This window comes from Tinamus guttatus, unplaced genomic scaffold (genome assembly GCF_059628265.1).
Source record: "Tinamus guttatus ecotype Peru unplaced genomic scaffold, ASM5962826v1 Tinamus_guttatus_pri_ptg000259l, whole genome shotgun sequence".
Taxonomy (NCBI): domain Eukaryota; kingdom Metazoa; phylum Chordata; class Aves; order Tinamiformes; family Tinamidae; genus Tinamus; species Tinamus guttatus.
Window position 1 is genome coordinate 858,947 of NW_028288793.1, and position 16,788 is coordinate 875,734.

The 16,788-nt window shown below is 61.7% G+C and overlaps 2 protein-coding genes across 2 annotated transcripts; both read right to left on the bottom strand.

Annotated features, from left to right (window-relative positions):
* Positions 1-7,743: 7,743 nt before the first annotated feature.
* RAB7B (RAB7B, member RAS oncogene family) lies at positions 7,744-9,304 on the bottom strand. The gene is made up of 5 exons (XM_088526938.1): positions 9,245-9,304; positions 8,796-8,922; positions 8,453-8,668; positions 8,157-8,282; positions 7,744-7,840 (listed from the first exon to the last, which is right to left on the bottom strand). Exons 1-5 carry the CDS (start codon positions 9,295-9,297, stop codon positions 7,760-7,762), a joined length of 603 nt encoding a protein of 200 aa, XP_088383064.1. The 5' UTR covers positions 9,298-9,304; the 3' UTR covers positions 7,744-7,759.
* Positions 9,305-11,657: 2,353 nt separating this feature from the next.
* CTSE (cathepsin E) lies at positions 11,658-13,821 on the bottom strand. The gene is made up of 8 exons (XM_088526939.1): positions 13,735-13,821; positions 13,461-13,578; positions 13,082-13,200; positions 12,800-12,999; positions 12,473-12,595; positions 12,256-12,397; positions 11,923-12,021; positions 11,658-11,825 (listed from the first exon to the last, which is right to left on the bottom strand). Exons 2-8 carry the CDS (start codon positions 13,576-13,578, stop codon positions 11,661-11,663), a joined length of 966 nt encoding a protein of 321 aa, XP_088383065.1. The 5' UTR covers positions 13,735-13,821; the 3' UTR covers positions 11,658-11,660.
* Positions 13,822-16,788: the final 2,967 nt, after the last annotated feature.

Consider the following 16,788-nt stretch of genomic DNA (forward strand, 5'->3'; position numbering starts at 1 on the left):
AAGAAAGAGAATCCTCTGCATCCCTCAGCACCACGAATCTCTACTCTGCACATGCCTGACACAAGACCTGGCCCTTGGCCTTTGAAGAGCAGGTGGGCAATGCAAATCCCAAGGAATTAAAAGGTTTGCAGACTGCAACATTCCCGCACTGCCTGCAAGCACTTGTCCAAGATGCCTGCTGCAAGCCCTCTCGTGCACACACTCCTTGCTCCAGCAGATCTGCTTTGAGAGGAGCAGAAACACCCAGGGGACCCAGCCCACCCTCTCACAGAGTGGGAACACAGGGAGCATTTCCCTCCTGGGAATCTCTGACCCGAGGCAGGAATACTGCGTAGCCAGCAACAAGTGTCACTTCAAGGACTGCTTCTCTTGAAGGGCGAGAAGAGCAGGTCCCCAGGTTACGTTTGCAGCTAGCTCGGAAACACTGTGTGGATGAGCACGGAAATACTGTGAGAGAGGAAAGCAGCCTGGCTTTGCACACTGCAGTTTAGAGCATGCAAGAGGCTTGTGGAGGTCTTTTCTCATAGCTTGTTTGAACGGTTCTGCCTAGATGGGACTGAAACATCCCATGAAGTGGCACGAGGAGGACCTGGAGACCTTGTACCTGGTTTTAACAGCCCTCAGTCTGGGAACACTTCTCATTCCCAGCTTTCAGATTTCCTCCTAATCTTATAGCATACGTACATGGGATGCCTGTGCATGAAAACGCAGCAAGTGTTCCCCTCCGGTCACCAGCATGCACTAAGCTCTGCATCGTGGCTTTCCACGCCTGTGTGTGCAGAGCCTAATTTAGGCTGCAACATCCTTGAGGCATGGACTAGTTTATAGTCCTGTATACAGTATAGGACTATACTCCTATATATTCCTATAGTATATAGTCCTATGCACAGAAAGTATGATAATAACAAGGAACCAGAGGGTCTCTAGTCACTGTTACTACTCTTATACCATGCAAAATCTCTGCAGATCCCAATGGGAAACAGCCAGGATAAGATGGTAGAGATTATTCTGCTAATAATTAATGCACATTTTTGGTCTTCAAAACCCCTCTTCATAAATCAAGATCCTGGACCATTGGTGTTGCTAATTCCTGAGTAAATCTGCTGCTGCAAATCCCCTTTGCAAAAGCAGAGGAGGGGATTAAAAAGCACAAAAAAAGAAGGGGGAAAAAAAAAAGGTCCCAGTTCTCCAAATAGTGCAGCTCACGCCCAGGGGCTGTGCAGGAGTGTAAACCCCCCGCGCCCACCCAGACAAAGAGCGGATTGTTGGCGCGGGCCTTACCTGCGCCTGGCGCGAGGCCGGCGGCGGCGGCGGCGGCGGAGGGAGCCCGGGAGCCGCGCGCGGGTCTGCGCGCCCGGCCGCCCGTGACTCAGTTATAAATCACCTCGGCCAAGGGGACCGAGCGCCTGATTGGCCTGCGGCGGTAATTGCCAGCGAGCACACGCGGGCTGAGCCCAGCAGATAGCCGAGGAGATAAGGAGAGATCTGAAGAGGGACAAGGGCTTTTTTTGGATGTCCCCCCTCACCCCACCCCTTTGCTCTCTGCGCTGTTTGATCCCCTCTGCAGGTCCCTCCGTGCACGGGGCTCCCGGTGACAATAGCTCATATTCAGTGTCACCCCCGGGCCCCCTCCCTCGCCGTGCTCGGGCAGAAGATGCTTTTGTTGCCCTGGGCGAGTTTCCTGGCGCGTTGGGTAGCGTCTCCTTGGCCTTTGTGTCCTGGCCGCCTCTCAGCATCCCAAGGGGACAATGGCGAGCATTGTGCCAGGGCCTGGACCCCTGGAGCCCCGGCTTTGAAGATGCCATTGGCAGCGGAAAGCGGTTTCTTTCTTATTTCCAGGTTCAAAGGGATCAGAGGAGGGGAAAAGAGCAGGAGCCCCGGCCGTCTGTCAAGGAGGGAGCCCGCAGGCTCCCTGCCTGCCCTGCCTCTGCGTGGGGAAGGGGTTGAAGCGCTCGGCCACATGGTGATGTTCAGATGCAGATAACCCGGGCTATCTGCCATCAACCTCGCAGGCAGGGTCAGGCAGGACCTGCGTCACGTGCTCCTTCACTAGGAAAGTCTGACAAGTCCTTGAGATGCCCCTGGCAATGGACACGAATGGAGATGGGACGCTGCGATGGGCCATCGAGGAGCGGCTGACATGGGAACCAACCTTTGGAGATACCAATCAGCCTCCTTGCCCAGGGAAGTTATCGGTGTCTTGGGGTATGCAGCACTTAATGCGATAGCTCAACATGAGCCCTTGGTAGGGGAAGGCTCTGCCTGGCAAAAGGGAGAGTGAAGAGAGCAAAAGGCCCTTGGAGAGGAAGAAAGGAGGAGGGAGACGTGATGGGGATTGGAGGAGAGCAGGCAGTGATGGGACACTTGGTCCCGGAGTTTGGCAGAGGAAGGAACTTGGGTACCTTGTAGCTGTTGAACTGGACATCAGCCCTTCCCGTCCCGAGCCCCCATCCAAGAGGAGCCGGTCGCCGTGTCCAGAGCGCTGAAGTGCCGCAGGGAAAGGGGCTGATTCATTGCCATTGGAGAGACAGAGGTAATAATTGCCCAGCAGTTCTCCTGTAAATACCATTAATAACCCATATCACCTTTTTTAAAGGGCAGACTGATATGCAGAGAGCCCTTTGAAACAGAAACGTGTGACGTAGAATGAGGGCTGCCAGCACAGGCGTGTGGTGGTCCCTGCTAGAGGGAGCGTCTGCTGCTCCCCAGCCAACAGAGCAGCAAAACGCAATTACACTGGGATGCAAAACCACAACAACAGAAGGGACCAGTGGTGCACTTCTGGGTCTCCGTGCGAGACCTTTTGCAGGCCAGAAGTCCATCTGGTTGGGTTTCTTGCCCACCCAGCAGGGAGAAAACATGAGGGCAGATCAGTGCAGCATGAGATGACCAGCGTGAGCACCCTGGGGTTTGACGTGTCCCCGTCCTGTGCAGCCCATCTCCCTCTGCGTGGACATAGGTGAGCTCAAAGGAAGGCCTGACTCCCTTTCCATCATTCCAAAGTCCTGATGGGTGTGATCCGGGAATTGCTTCCGATGAAAGAATTGCACTCCAAAGAATCCAGCCTTAAACAGCCCCAAGGTTTCTTGGACATTTCTTGTGACAGGAGGTGCAGTCCTGGTCAAACTCCAGTTTCAGCAACTATAAATATTACTCAGATGCTGCTTCTTTCTGCTTCAGCAAAACATGTTGTGTGTTGGGCCTAGGTTGCCCATGCCAAGCGCTGGCCAACGCACGGGGTGTGTGTGAGTGTCCCGGGAGCACCAGGGATTATGCCAAGAGCTGGGAAGTCCTGGGAGGGGGAAAGGAGGAATGGGGCTCCTCCGACATGGATCCCGTGGAGCGAGCAGATTGCTGAGCTGTTTATTTTCTGCCTGATAACTGCACACCGAGCACCGGAACGTGTAGATTTATTCGTGGATGATTAATATTAGCAGATAGATTGCACTTAATGAGGGTAATAATTCAGTGGTAATTTACTGCTGGGAACGATGGGAAAGCTGCGTTGGAGCAGAGTGTTCTCCCTGCCTCCGTGGTGCTGGGGACGGAGGCTGGTGAATCTGGATGGAGCAGGAAGATCTGGAAGGGCTGTCGCTCCCTGTACATGTCCCTCGGACCCCAGTACCGGCATTGGGGACATCTGAGGCTCTGGGATTTACTCCTTCTTGAAACCCCTCGTGCACGTGGTCGGAGAGGAGAGCGGAGCCTCCAGGGGCTCAGGAGCGGGTGGGCAGGGAAGGAGGCTCCCAAAGGAAGGCTGGCAGGGTCGGGAGCCCCTGTCCGGAGACACCCCAGGAGCCAGGCCCCTGTGTGCAAAAACAAGCCCCAGCGGCAGCGCAGGGGCTGCCAGGGCACACGTCATCCCCGGGCGCTGGCACAGCCACGGCGCCGCGGTGCCCTGCGGTGCCAGCGTGCCCAGCAATTAGCAAGATGGATGGGTGTGAGTGGCTTTGCTTTGCTGGCTTATCTGGCCAACCGCGATGGCTCTTTCCGTGGTACCGGGTGGCTTCCCCCTAGGAGCAGCCCAGGAGCCAAGGGCAGGTCCCGGTGCTGCTGGTGGCCTGCGGTCGCAGCGGGGTGAGCAGTGTCACCTGCCTGGTCTGCCTGCGGCCACCTGCACAGAGCCGGGCATGAGAGGTGACATTCCCAGGGCTCTTTATCACCATTTCCTTTTTGTCCAGGAATGCACCCCTTGGGCCTGGGCCCAGACTCCGCTTTGTCGCCAGCGGCGTTTCCTCCTACGCCGACTTGGCCGATCCACCCGTGAGCCGCAGCCAGCGCCGCGGCACGAGGTGATGGAGACGAGAGGAAGGGGGACCCCAAAGCGGCTCTGCTGGCGGCTGCCCTGCTGTTCCCCAGGCTTCCCCCTTCCCTGCAGGCCACTCAGGTGGCCTCACCGGCTGGCACCGGGGTCAGAGGCTTCGGACCCGGGGAGGAATGAGGAACGCAATGTCCCAGAGGGAGACAGCAGGATTATTTACAACACCAAAATAAAGGATGGAATGCAGAAAGGCATTGTGAACTGCAGCGCTGCCCCTACTCAGCACCTCGTGGGACATTTTGTGCAGCTTGTTTCGTAGCGTGGACTTAGAGCCGGGGAGAGGCACTGCAGTGTGTGGGTCATCTGCTCGGGAACTGCGGTGTCCCATTTGCCTTTACGGCCCCAGCCTTGCAGGGATACCCTCCCCAAAGGCAAGGGAAGGAGCAGGCTCCCAGGGTGACAGGATCCCCAGGACATCTCCCTCCAGCAAGTGCTCCTGGTGCCTGCCCTCCTCTCCAAAGGGAGACCTCCTCCCGGGAAGCCCTGCGGCAGGGCTGCCGTTGAGGATGCGCCACCCGAGTGCATCGCTGAATGGAACGTTTTCCATGTCAAATGCTCGGAGGGGAGCCCGTTCTCCTGCTCTCCGGCAGCTCCACGGAGATGCGGGGTTGTTTATCCCAGAGGGAAGCCCCGCAAAGTGCTGAGGCCGGAGAGTCCGCGCTCCTGCTCGTGCTCCTTCCCGCTCTGCCTCCCGCGACCTTGAGCAGGGGCTGTTATCTTATTTGTGACCTGGCTGCAAGATAGCTGCTTCCCTGCGGGAACACCACCGTGCTCAGCAAGGTCTGCCCCAGGTCCAGGGATACTCACCGCGCTCAAGAGAAGCGCTTCCCCGGGCGCGGGCGCGGAGCAGCCCACACCTCGGTGCAAAAATGCGTCGCATTTCTGCAGCAGGTGCCTCCCGCGAGCCCGGAGGCTGCGGAGTTGGGAAGATCGCCTGGAATCCGGGCTGGGGGCTCCGGGCTCTTCCTCCCTGCCGCTCTCGTTACTTTCCCCCTGAGGGATTTCTTCCCACACTTTGAATTAAGAGGGTCGTCAGAAGCAAGGCTTCTCGCACAAACGGTTGGATTCCAGCATAGGGAGGTTTTTGGATTTAGAAGAGGAAGGAGGAATTTTTCCCCCAAAATGTGTGGGAATGTCTGGGTGGAGAAGTTTGGGAGAAGCTCAGCAGCAGGCAGGTGCTGCCGGGAAGAACTTGAGACGGAGCACGCAGGCTGGATGGGACCGAAAAGCAAAACCTCCTGCCTTTCTGCAGGGCAGAAGTCACCACGTAGGGATGTTGCCACTGCCTGTTACGTGGCCTTGGGCAACTCATCAAGACCAAAACGCTCAAGCCCAAGTGATGGCAGATAAGCAGCAATCGAGAAGCTCCTGCTGTTGAAGCCTCTGAGGTCAAGATCTTCAGGAGAGCTCAGGTGTTTCGATGGAGGCTGATGGCAAGGGACGCCCCGTCGCGCTGGTTAATGGTGCGGAGAGGTCCGGCCGCAGCTCTTGGCCGGACGAGCTGGCAGCCCCGCTGGCTTTCCTGAAAAGTTTCACGCGGGATGTTCCTGCGCTGCAGCCCATGGCCTGGCTCCAATGGCCCGGGGCCAGGAGCGGGCTCCAGCGCGAGGCTGCCTCGAAAGAGACGCTCAAAGCAAACAAAGCACCTCGGGCCAGAGGGACGCGGAGGCTCCTTGGCGTCGCGGAGCTCCCGGCCGCGGCGCCGTCCCCAGCGTGGGGACGTGGTCACGGGCAGGGGCTGCTCCGGGAGGCTCTTTGGCCACAGGGCAAATCCGCAGGCTCCGACTGGCCGCTCACGCCAGGAACCGGTCGTGGCCGAAGCGGCCCAGGGCCTGCGGCTCCCACCCAAGATAAAACGCAGCGAGCGCCACGTTCCAGAGCACGGAGGAGGGCTGAGGGTATAAGAAGCATAGGCTGCAATCAGACGCCAAAAGCCGGACAAACCACATCTCCAAGTCACAGATTTAGGGAGAGCAGCAGGTGCTCATCCTGCAAATACCAACAGCAACCTTCACTTTTGCGCGGGGCTGTGCTGCAGGCCCTTAAATGTGGTTTTCCACACACTAGTTGGCATCTCCAGGCCCCTTTTTTTGCCATTTTTGCTCGTGGCTTTAGCTAGAGAACGGCGAGCTCAGCACGGAGCATGTGGATGCCTTCACTTACTCCCCGTGGCCATGCGGGGCAGTGACGCAGGGGGACGGGAACGTGGTTAGGTAGAGTTTCTCCATGGCCCCTGTGAGCGACGCCTTGGCCAGCGCAAGCTGGTGCCGCCGGCAGCTTTGGAGCAACCTGAGTCACCCAAGGCAAATATTTTCCCCTTTGATTCTCACCCTGAGAAAACCTGGAGCTGACCTTGCTAATCCCACGCGTTACAAACCTCTCCCCGTCCTTTATCACGTTTCAGCCCCGGGTTGTGTTACCTGCCCAGCACCGCTGGGCTCTCCTGCCAGCATCCTGCCTGGCCCAATGCCACCCTGGAGGCTCCGAGCAATCCCAGTGCTGCCAGGGATCCCTGTGGGATTGAGGAAGAGGAGCCTCCCGGTGCACAAGCTCCATGGGCAGCTACATGGCAGCTCTGGCATCGCTGCACATCTGCGAGGCTGTGGGAAACAGCCATGATCCCAGGGCTCCCAGATGAATCCTCAGGAACGATGCCCTGAGAACATCCCAGTGACTCTGGCTCCCTGCAAAAGGCCAGTGATCCCAATAAGGGCAGTGATCCCAATCTTTGGGAGCTGCCCTTGGGAAGCAAAGAGTTAACAACCCCCGTCCTGATATCAAGGCCCAAATCCTCTCCCCGGCCCGGTGCCCTAATAAACGGGCCGAGCACCGTTGCGTATGGAGGGGGCCGGGAACATCCCCGCGTGCCAGGCAGGAGCCGGGCAGGCCCCTGGGGGTCCCTTTTGGCCCCGTGGGCTGCACCCCGTGCCCGGGGCAGCAGCTCCCGCCGGGGCCGGTGCCTACACGGGGAGAAGCCGCTGCCGGGGCCGCTCCCGCCGGGCTCCCTCTGCCGACACGAGCGAGGAAGGGAGGCCCCATCCCCGCCCGGAGCCACCAGGCTGCAGCACCGCTCTGAAACGCACAGGTATTTTTTAAAAATGAAGTGTTTATTAGTAATATTTTTTTTTTAAAAAAAAAAGAGAATCCCCGCAAAGTGCATGGCAGAACATGCCCACCCGTGAGGCAGGGGGGCGGGTGCGCCCCTGGGGTTCGGGTGCACAAGGAGGCAGAGGCGCAGGAAGGTGCTGGCCGGGGCGCACGGAGGGTCTGCGCCGGCATCGGGGTGTCCCGCGTGGCCCCGGCCTCGCGGCGCTCCCAGCACCGTCCCCGCAGCGCCAGGCGCTGGAATGTGGCCGGAGCCGGGACGCGGCAGGAGCAGGGACACGCGTGGGCCTGGCGCTGCTCCGGCACCGGCTCCGCTCCCGCGGCCCCTCGCGCTCAGCAGCAGCCCCTCTTGGGCTCGTCGCCGGGAGTGAGCTTGATGGAGTCCGTTAGATAACTCTCAAGAATCCCTTTATGCTGGAAAAAAAAAAAAAAGGGACAAGCGCCGGGATGAGGGAGGCTGGAGCAGCAGCAGCCCCAGCCCGGGTCTCCCAAGCGCCAGCTCCCCGGGAGCAGCCCCGATCCCGAAGCCAAGACAGGGAGGAGGCACCGGGCGCAGCGGGGACACCGGTGGCCTCGGGCCGGGCGGCTGCCACTAGAGGCCAGTGGTGGCACGCGGCTCCCCCTGCGCTCCCTGCATCCTGCCTTCCAGCTCCTCATTTAACTTCTTTCTGTCTAAAGCCCTTCGCACCGCGGGTCACTCGGCTCCGCACGCGGCCGCGTCCCGGCTCACCATGAGCAGCGCCTGCTTGGCCAGCGTCTCGAAGGCCTGCGCCACGTTGATGCCGTTCTTGGCGCTGACTTCGAAGTACGGGATGTCTTTGTCCTTGCACCAGGCCAAAGCGAGCTCCTCGGACACCTGCGGGAAAGGCGGGATGCTGCCGGTGTAAGCGGGTATCCACGATGCTCAATTCCCGTTCCCATTGGAGGGGACACCCTTGGCTTTCAGGCTGGGGTAACAAGCGCCCGAGCCCCCAGGAGCAGCCCTGTCCCCATCCGGGCTCGCTCGGCTCTCAGGCCAGCCCTTACCTGCCGGTCGCAGATGTCTATTTTGTTCCCCAGCACAACCATGGGAAAGTCGGGCTCCCTTGGGATGACCTTCTCCAGGAAATCGTCCCTCCAGTTATCCAGGGACTCGAAGGACTCCCTGTCGGTCACGTCGAAAGCCAGCATGCAGCCATCAGAGCCCTTGTAGAAGGTGGACACCATGGACCGGAACCGCTCCTGTCCCCCCGTGTCCCAGATCTAGGGCAGAGAGGGGCACAGCTGCAGACCCACAGTGCCCGAGGATGCCACGGGAATTCCACTGCAGCTCCAGGGACAGTGGGAGGTGGGAGATCTCCCACGTCACTGCCGGAGCCCCGGCCCTCACCTGCAGCTTCAGCGGAGTGTTGTCCACGGCGATGACCTTGGTGAGGATGCTGGCGCCCAGCGTGGTGCGGTAGTCCTCGTAGAAGGTCTTGTGCACGTACTGGTGCAGCAGGGAGGTCTTGCCCACGCTGGCAGGGGGAGAGGGACGGGGGTGAGGATGAGGCACGGCAGGGACCGGCTCCGGTGGCCATGTGCTCCCTTGTCAGCAGGAGCCCTGGGCAACATTCCCAGCACCTTCCTGGCGGAGCTGGGGACGGTGCCATCAGGCTGCCCTGGTCCCACTGCCCCATCACCTTCAGCCTGGGCCCTTTGGGAGATCCCTCGAGATCCTTTGCACCGAGCTCGGCTCCTGGGTTGTATGGACAGATGGAAGGACAGGAACGGCGGGGAAAGGCCCCTATAGACCCGCGAGCGCCTGCGGGGCCGGTCGCTGCCCCGGTGGGCTCTTACCCCAGGGCTCCTATGATGATTATCTTCAGGTCCACCTTCTTGCTGGAGTCCATGGGAGGGCCCTGCAGGACAGAGCGGCGGTCACGGGGCTGTCCCCAGGACGCGGAGCCGGGGCTGCTCACGGCGCCTGCTCCGCACCGGCTCCCTGCGCACGTCCGGGCACGCCGGCGCTGCCGGAGCTGCACAACTGGAAATACTTGGACTGGCAGCAGGAGCAGCTGAGCGGGGCTGGGAGCCCGGGAGCACCTTGCTCCAGTCTTTGCTCCTTTTCCCCCAAAAGGGGATGGGCAGCAACGCTTTCTGGCTCGGCTCATAAATGCTGCACAAGGCAAAGTGAGTTTGCTCCAGCGAGACCACCAAGGAGAGCCCTGCCCACCTGCAGCATGGTGCAAATGGGAGGAAACCCACACCCGGCTCCCGACCTCCTCAGCCTCTGCGGGAAAAGCTCCACTTGGAGCATCTGTTTGCAAGGTCCAGTTGTCACCAGAGCACCGGGCGCATGGAGCATCGCTCCCTTCCTGAGGAGCAGCCTCCCGGCTCCTGCACGGCCCAGGAAGATCCCTGTGGCTAGCAGTGCATCCCACAGACCCATTCCCAGAGAAGGCACCAGGCCCTGCACGCAGGGAAGCAGCTGGCTTGCTTGGAAAGCCCGGGCACAGCACAGCAGCACATGGAAGCTCTCCCAGGAAGCCTCATCCCTGCATTTTTTCCGGGTGCGCTGTGCAGGGACAACCCGCCTGCCAGGACGCTCCTCCCGTGAGCTCTTCCCACTCCCGAGCTGGGCACGGCCACCCGGAACAGCCAGGCTTTCCTGCTCCTCCCGGCTCAGGACAGCACCCACCGGCCTCAATCCCAGCATTTCCAAGAGGAGAAGCTCTCAGGCGTTGGGGTTTTAAGCTCGACATGGAGTTTTCCAGCCCGGCTGCCTCCCTGCTCCCCGGCGCACTCACCTGCCGCGGTCCGGGGCGGCCGGCGGCGGCTGCCGGCTCCGCTCCCGCCTGCGCCCGGCCCCGCGTCCCGCGCAGGGAAGAGCCCAGGGAGGAGGATCCAGGAAACCGCGGCCGCCCCCGGCGCGATGATGCCTCCGGCCGCGGGGCCGAGCTCGCTGACATCAGCGGAAAGCGGCCGCGGGCGCCCGATCCCGGGGGAAGGAGGCCCTGCAGCGGCTGCACCGAGCGCTGCCGCCCAGATCGCGGCCCGCCCGAGACGACCCCACACGCTCCAATCCGGAGCGCAGGGAGTGCCACAAAAGCTGCCCCTTCCCTAAGGATTTCAGGGCAGGCTCAGGCCTCCTCCTCCCTCAGCTCCTATTTACCTGCCCCCAGGAGCCCCTTATCAGCTGCTGCCTCCTCAGATTGTTGAGGGCTGGGAACAAAAACCCCATCGGGGCTATCACAGCATCACCTGGACCCACCCTGCACTGTGCTCAGCTGGGACTGATAGCGGTGGTGGGGATAAGAGCTGCTTTGTGTGGCTGGGGGTTCCCACAATGCCGGTGATTCCCGTGATTCCCATACAGGGGCTGCCTGCGCTCCCTTGGGCATGCCGGGCCGGGCTGGGAGCACTGGGACCTGCCCAGGCTTTCCCACAGGAGCAAACAGTGCCAGAGCCAGCGTTGGACGTGCTCACCCCATTGCAGTGACTCTGGGGACATCCCGGACCCCGGCCCCACACCGACCCGGTGGCAGGCGCTGCTCCAGGGATGTGACAGCGCGTGGGCAGGACACAGCGGTTGCTGCTGTCACCGTCCCCTCGTGACTGCCTCACCCCCGTCAGCGATTCCGGGGGCAAAGCGGGGCTCTGAGGACGTGACTGTGACTGTGAGACACGGGCGAAGCTCTCGCAACGCCCGGGCTGGCCACGAGACGCGGCCGGGGCCCCGCGGAGGGAGGAGGAAGCGCCCGGAGCGGCAGCCCCGGGACGGGCGAGGGGAACGGGAAGCGGCTGGTGGCCGCGGCGGCTCCTCATCCTGCACCTGTTAACTCGCCGGAGCAGGGGCTGCTCCGGACTGGATAGGGCACGAGGGAGGTCGGCGTGGGGAGAGGCCGCGGGAACGGCCGGGTTGGCGGCCGCGTGGAGCCCGGCTCCGGGACCTGGGCAGGTCTGTGTCCTGGCTGAGCGGGATGTGCTGTTTTATGGGAATCTTTATTGGCCTGTGCTTAAAAAAAGAGCAGGAATCTCCAAAGCAGCTTGAGCGGAGCTGCCCGAGCCCTGGCTGTGCCCGGTGCGGAACCCGCTCCGGGCAGGCGCCAGGCTCCCACCGCGCTCCGCAGCCCCCCGTGTCTCCATGCCCTCCCGTGGGACCCTGGAACACACAGTGGAGTTGACTTGCCCAAGGCCATGACTTGACCGACATGACTTGGCCAACACAACCCGGTAGCTTCCTTTCCTCCCCGTGCCCTTGGCTGCTGCAGCCCTAGGGCACGGCCGGCGCGAAGCCCACGCGGTTGTTTCCGCGGTCGAAGACGGAGTAAAACTGCCGGATGAAGACGTCGCCCAGGATCCAGAGCGGGCCGGCGGGAGGCGCGATGTCCAGGCCCTGGAAGCCGCTGATGCAGACGGCCACGTCCTCACTTTGATCCTACGGGAAGGGCAGCGGGAAATCGGAGGCCCTCGCGCTGGCCAAGGCCACGGGATGGGGGATCCCATCGGAAGAGCGCGTTGCCCGCCGGCCTTACCATGAGCAGGTAGGCCTGGGCGCTGAGCGAGTAGGCGACGCCGTTGATGACGTAGGTCACGTCGGGCATCGCGCTCAGGGTGCTGCAGTCCACGGTGTACTGCGGGACAGGGGACGCGCTCAGCCTGCCCAGCGGGGCGAAGCCGAGCAAAAACCGCCTTTCCTGGTAGCTCGGAAAGGAGGAATTCAGCATGGATGGAAGAGCGCGTTGGGCATGGAAGGAGCAATGAGCTCATGACAACCCTGTGAAAACCTGTCCCTGGTGGGCTCAGGTCCCCGTAGCCGGAGCTGATGGTGATACCCGCGGGGGGACGTCTGTCAGCCCCGCTCTCACCTCCCCATCCAGGTATGTGGCCCCGATGTATCGGTGCATTTCTTTGATGTCCCTGCTGGGCCCGGTGAGCAGCGACGTGCCGGTGTCCACGATGGCCTGGCAGCCGCCGGAGCAGAACGCCGGCGTGCCGCCCACCTGGATGCTGCGGGAGGAGGAGCGGGGCGGGAAGGACCGGCGGGAGCCGCCCGGCCGAGCCCTCCCGCCCCGCGCCACTCACGCGTCGATCCGGATCTGCCAGTAGCCCTGCTGGGTGACCGGCACCCACTGCAGGGTGCCCACGAAGCGGGACGGGTCGAAGCCCCCGAAAAGCAGCTCCCCTCCATCCGCGGAGTCCGGGTTCCTGGGGGAAGAGCAGGCCTGAGGGTTTCCGTGTTCCCTAACCATGGGATTCATCCCCATGGGCGCCCTGCATGCGCTCGGGGTCACCAGCTTCCCTCCTAGGGTGCTAGGAGAGCTGCTGCAAAAGCGAGCGAAATCCCCCTTGCTATTTGGCAAAACATCCATGTTTCGCCCCAAAAAATGGGATTCAGAGCCGTGTCCTCACGAGCTCATGTAGACGGAGAACATGGGCTGCTCCACCAGGTTTTGCGCTATCATGTTGTCGAAGACCGGGGTGACGCCGTCCACGGCCAGCGAGGGGTAGCCCAGCCCCAGGATGCCGTCGAAGGCGGCGTCCAGGAAGGTCTTGCCGGGCTCGCTGACGCTCTCCGCAAACTGCTGGTTGGCCACGGTGATGCCCTCGACCTGCCGCGGGAAGGGACCTGCTGGCGCCCGCCGGGCCCCGGGGCAGCGCGGGGACACGGCAGCGCGGGGACCCGGCACTCACGGTGACGCGGTCAGCGCCGATGACGCCGGTGAGGCTGCCGGTGCCGTACTGGATGGAGAAGGGGGTGCCCACGCGCCGGTAGGTGCGGGACTCGGAGGGCTGGAAGCGCGGGTGCGCCGCTGCGGGAGCGCGGACGGGCGCGTCGGAGGGCGCTCGTGCCGCAGACGCGTCGCTCCGGCGGCGTTTCCCGATGCGGCCCCCTGCGCCGCGTCCCCGCGGAGCCGGCGCCTGTCCCCAAGCCCGCGTGGGCACCGTGTCCCCGCGGAGCTGGTGCCTGTCCCCAAGCCCACGCGGGCGCCGCGCTCTTATCGGAGGCCCCGGGCGGGCAGCCCGGCCCAGCCCCGCGGTGCCGCCCGCGATCCGCGCGCCCCCGGCTCACCGCAGGCCGGGCTCACGCAGTACATGGACGGCACCCAGAGGTTGGAGGAGCCCGTGTCGAAGATGACGGTGAAGTTCTGCGGCGGGCTCCCGATGGAGATCTGCCCGAAATACTCCATCTGCAGCGGGGCAGAGCAGACCGTCAGCGCGGCCGGGGCTGGACGTGCCGGGGCAGCGTTTGCTCCCTTGCAGCGGGAATTGCGGGAAGCGTCGGGGCACGGGAGCCCCGCGGTGCAAGCCCGAGCGCTCCGCGGCCCCGTCCGCTCCGCACTTACGTCCAGGTAGTTGATGAGGGGCTCGCTGGCCTCGCGGAAGGCGCTGCAGTCCTCGCCGTAGCGCTCCGTGTCGAGCCCGTGCGCCGTCCAGAAGCGGGCGAGCTGGCCGCGCTCCCGCAGCGCGCGCCGCAGCGGGCGCCGCCGCGCCAGGGCCACCCTGCGCGAGGAGGCTCCGTGGGGCTCCCATTGCCACGGCGCGGGCAGGGGGGCCGCCGGAGCGGGGCTCTTACCGCCCGAGGCCGGCGGCGAGCGGCACGCAGAGCAGCGCCAGCAGCAGGCACCGTCGCATGGCGGCGGCCGGGCCCCGCCGCGGCCCTCGTGCCGCTCTTATAGCGGCGGCTGCGCCCGGGCCCCGCGCCGTGTCAACACGGGCCCTTTTCATGGGCAATGAATCAGCGGGCGCGTTCGGGCCGGGCAGCGCGGCCGGCCGGGCGCCAACGCCGCGGGCGGGTTGGTCCCGGCAGCGCTGGCGCGATAACGTTATCGCTCGGCGATAGCTCCGAGCGGCCCGGGCTCCGTCCCGCGCCCGGGAAGCGGCCGTGGGCGGCGAAGGGGCAGGTGCCGTTGTGAAACCGGGTTGCAGGTCCCTGCACGAGGCTCCGTGGGGACGCCCGGCGCTTCCTCGGGATGCAGCGGCGCCGGAGCATCCAGCTCCCTGCAGCCGGGTTGGTTGTGCCCTTCACATGTGTCCCCCCACCCCAACATAGGGCCCAATGCCTTCAAAAAGCTGCTTTCAGGCTAAAAATATGTTATCTCTCTGTATCTCTCTTTTTTTTTTGCATTTCCTCTAGTTTAGCCACTTTCACTATTAGCCAGGACAGATACAAATCACACCCCAGTGGCATTTACAGAGTAAAAAACCTCTTTTCCCCCCTGCTTATCGCGCACATCTCTAATCTGCAGATCTGTTTACGCACCCCGAGCGTTTCACGGAGCAGAGCTCGGCGAGGGCAGAGAGGCGCTTACAAATAAATAAATAAATAAGGTTAAAAATAGCCAGCACCTGCATCTCCCACGAAAACAGAGGTGCCAGGCTGAGCTTTGCGCTGCTTTGAGATTTATTTATTTACTCATCACTGTGCTTATTTGGACGCCTGCAGGTGCCGGGCACAGGGTCCATCCAAGGTGCTGCTGTGATCCCGGCTTTACCGCCTTGCGCTGGCTGGATATGTGCAGCCTTGCTGGAATTCCCTGGGAATGCTCATCCCGGAGCCGGCAGCATGGCCGGGCGCCCGCGGGATCGCGCCGAGCAGGTGGGTTTGCTCTTAAAATGAATCCTCTTAAAATGAACCATCCCGATCCGGGTGGTGCTTTGGGACCAAGAGCGCCAGGCACTGAAGGTCTCACCCGCTCACAAGCTGCCGGGTGCTTTGATGGTTGTTTTTCCAGCGGCGTTTCCCGGCATTCCCGGGAAGGGCTTCGGAGGGGCCTTTTCCAGCAGGCAGGATGGTGGGAGCCATTTGGGACCCTGATTCCCGCCGCTCTCCGCTCGCATCGGCCAGTTGGGCCCCTCCTTCCCGCGCGTTTCCGGCCCCTGAAGCACCACAGATTTTACCCTATTTGGCTCGTTTCTCTCTACCCTAATTTGTTGGGGTTTCTTTTACCCAGTTTGGCTTGTTTCTTCCCTCTTTGGCTGTTTTTTAACCCAATTTTGCCTTTTTATCCATATTTAGCCCTTTTTTACCTGATTTGGCTGTGGAGCGCCCCATGCTCCTTACCCCGCTCCGGGCCCGCTGGCGGCCGTGCCCTGTCCAGGAGGAAGAGGTCGACGAGGAGACCGCGGGGACATCCAAGTTTGCAAGAAAAGCAAAACAAAACCAGACTTTTGCCAGGTAAAACGCTCAGGAAAGCCCCAGCCGCGCTGTGCATTGGACCGGCGCGGGGAGGCCAGGCCCAGCGGGATCAGGATCGTCCAAGCCGGTCCTGCAGTTTTCCTTGGCATTGGGCGTACGCTGCTTGACTTTGCAATCCAGCATTGGGCCAAGACGGAGCTCCCCGAAGCCTTGATCCATCCAGGAAAACTGCTGGAGAGGAGGCTGGTGTCCCGGGAGAGGCGCCGGCATCACGAAGCCGACGGCGCGAGTGCCGGCAGCGCCTTGCGATCCGGTGCCTTTGCAGGAGAAATCCCCATGCACACGTGCACTTAATCAACTCGATCTCGCTCTAACCCCCCTAAAGCAAAGAAGCCGCCTGCGACTGATATTTGGATACGGGTCTTATTTTGCAATTTCCTTTCGAGCCGCTCGCGCCTCTGATAGGCATCTGCTGCTGCAGCATCTCCCGCGCCGCCGTCGGAAATGAGCCAGTCGCGAGGGGCAGCCGGCTAGGGAGGATATTCGGGGACTTATCAGCGCCGTAAGGGAGGGGAAAGGCTGCGGTGAGGCATGGACGTGTAGCCTGGCAGCAGCCAGACTGTCTGGGTAAGTGGAATTTCGCAGGAGACCGGTGAGATTATCCGCAAAGCTTTTGATGAAATGCTCTTAGCAAGCTGTCAGAGGGGAGAATGTATAATCTGATCCATAGGCTGGATAATGTCTTTGCTCTTATTATCTATCTAGCTATCAAAGATGCTATTAAGGCGCCTTTAATCAGGATATCAAAGCTTTGGTTTGGGATACGTCCCTGCGGCGGAGCACAGGGGCTGCCGGCGCCTTCCTGCACATTGGGGCTCACAAAAAGCAGGCGACGGGATCACGAAGTCGATTCCCTTCACTGGGACGGCCAAGAGCTTCGAGCCAGATGCTCCCCTTCCTGCACATGTATTTTTTGACTATGTTCCTTAAGGCCTGTTAACTTCAGTGGGATTTCAGTCACTCAAACTGAATACGAGGCGGCTCAAATGCAGTTAAACCTCCCCAAGCTCTTGGTTTTCAGTGCGGTTTGGGATGCCATTTGCTCAGCCATGCTAAAATATCCATCCAAAGAGCTGGGATGAGCTGAGGCCCGTCTAGTGTTCGGTTAATGATAATTATGATTAATAAAGAGCAAAAGCAGCTGATTTCCAAGGCCACCCCGAGTCCTGGCACATCTGGACCGCAGTCAAAGCAAAAGCTC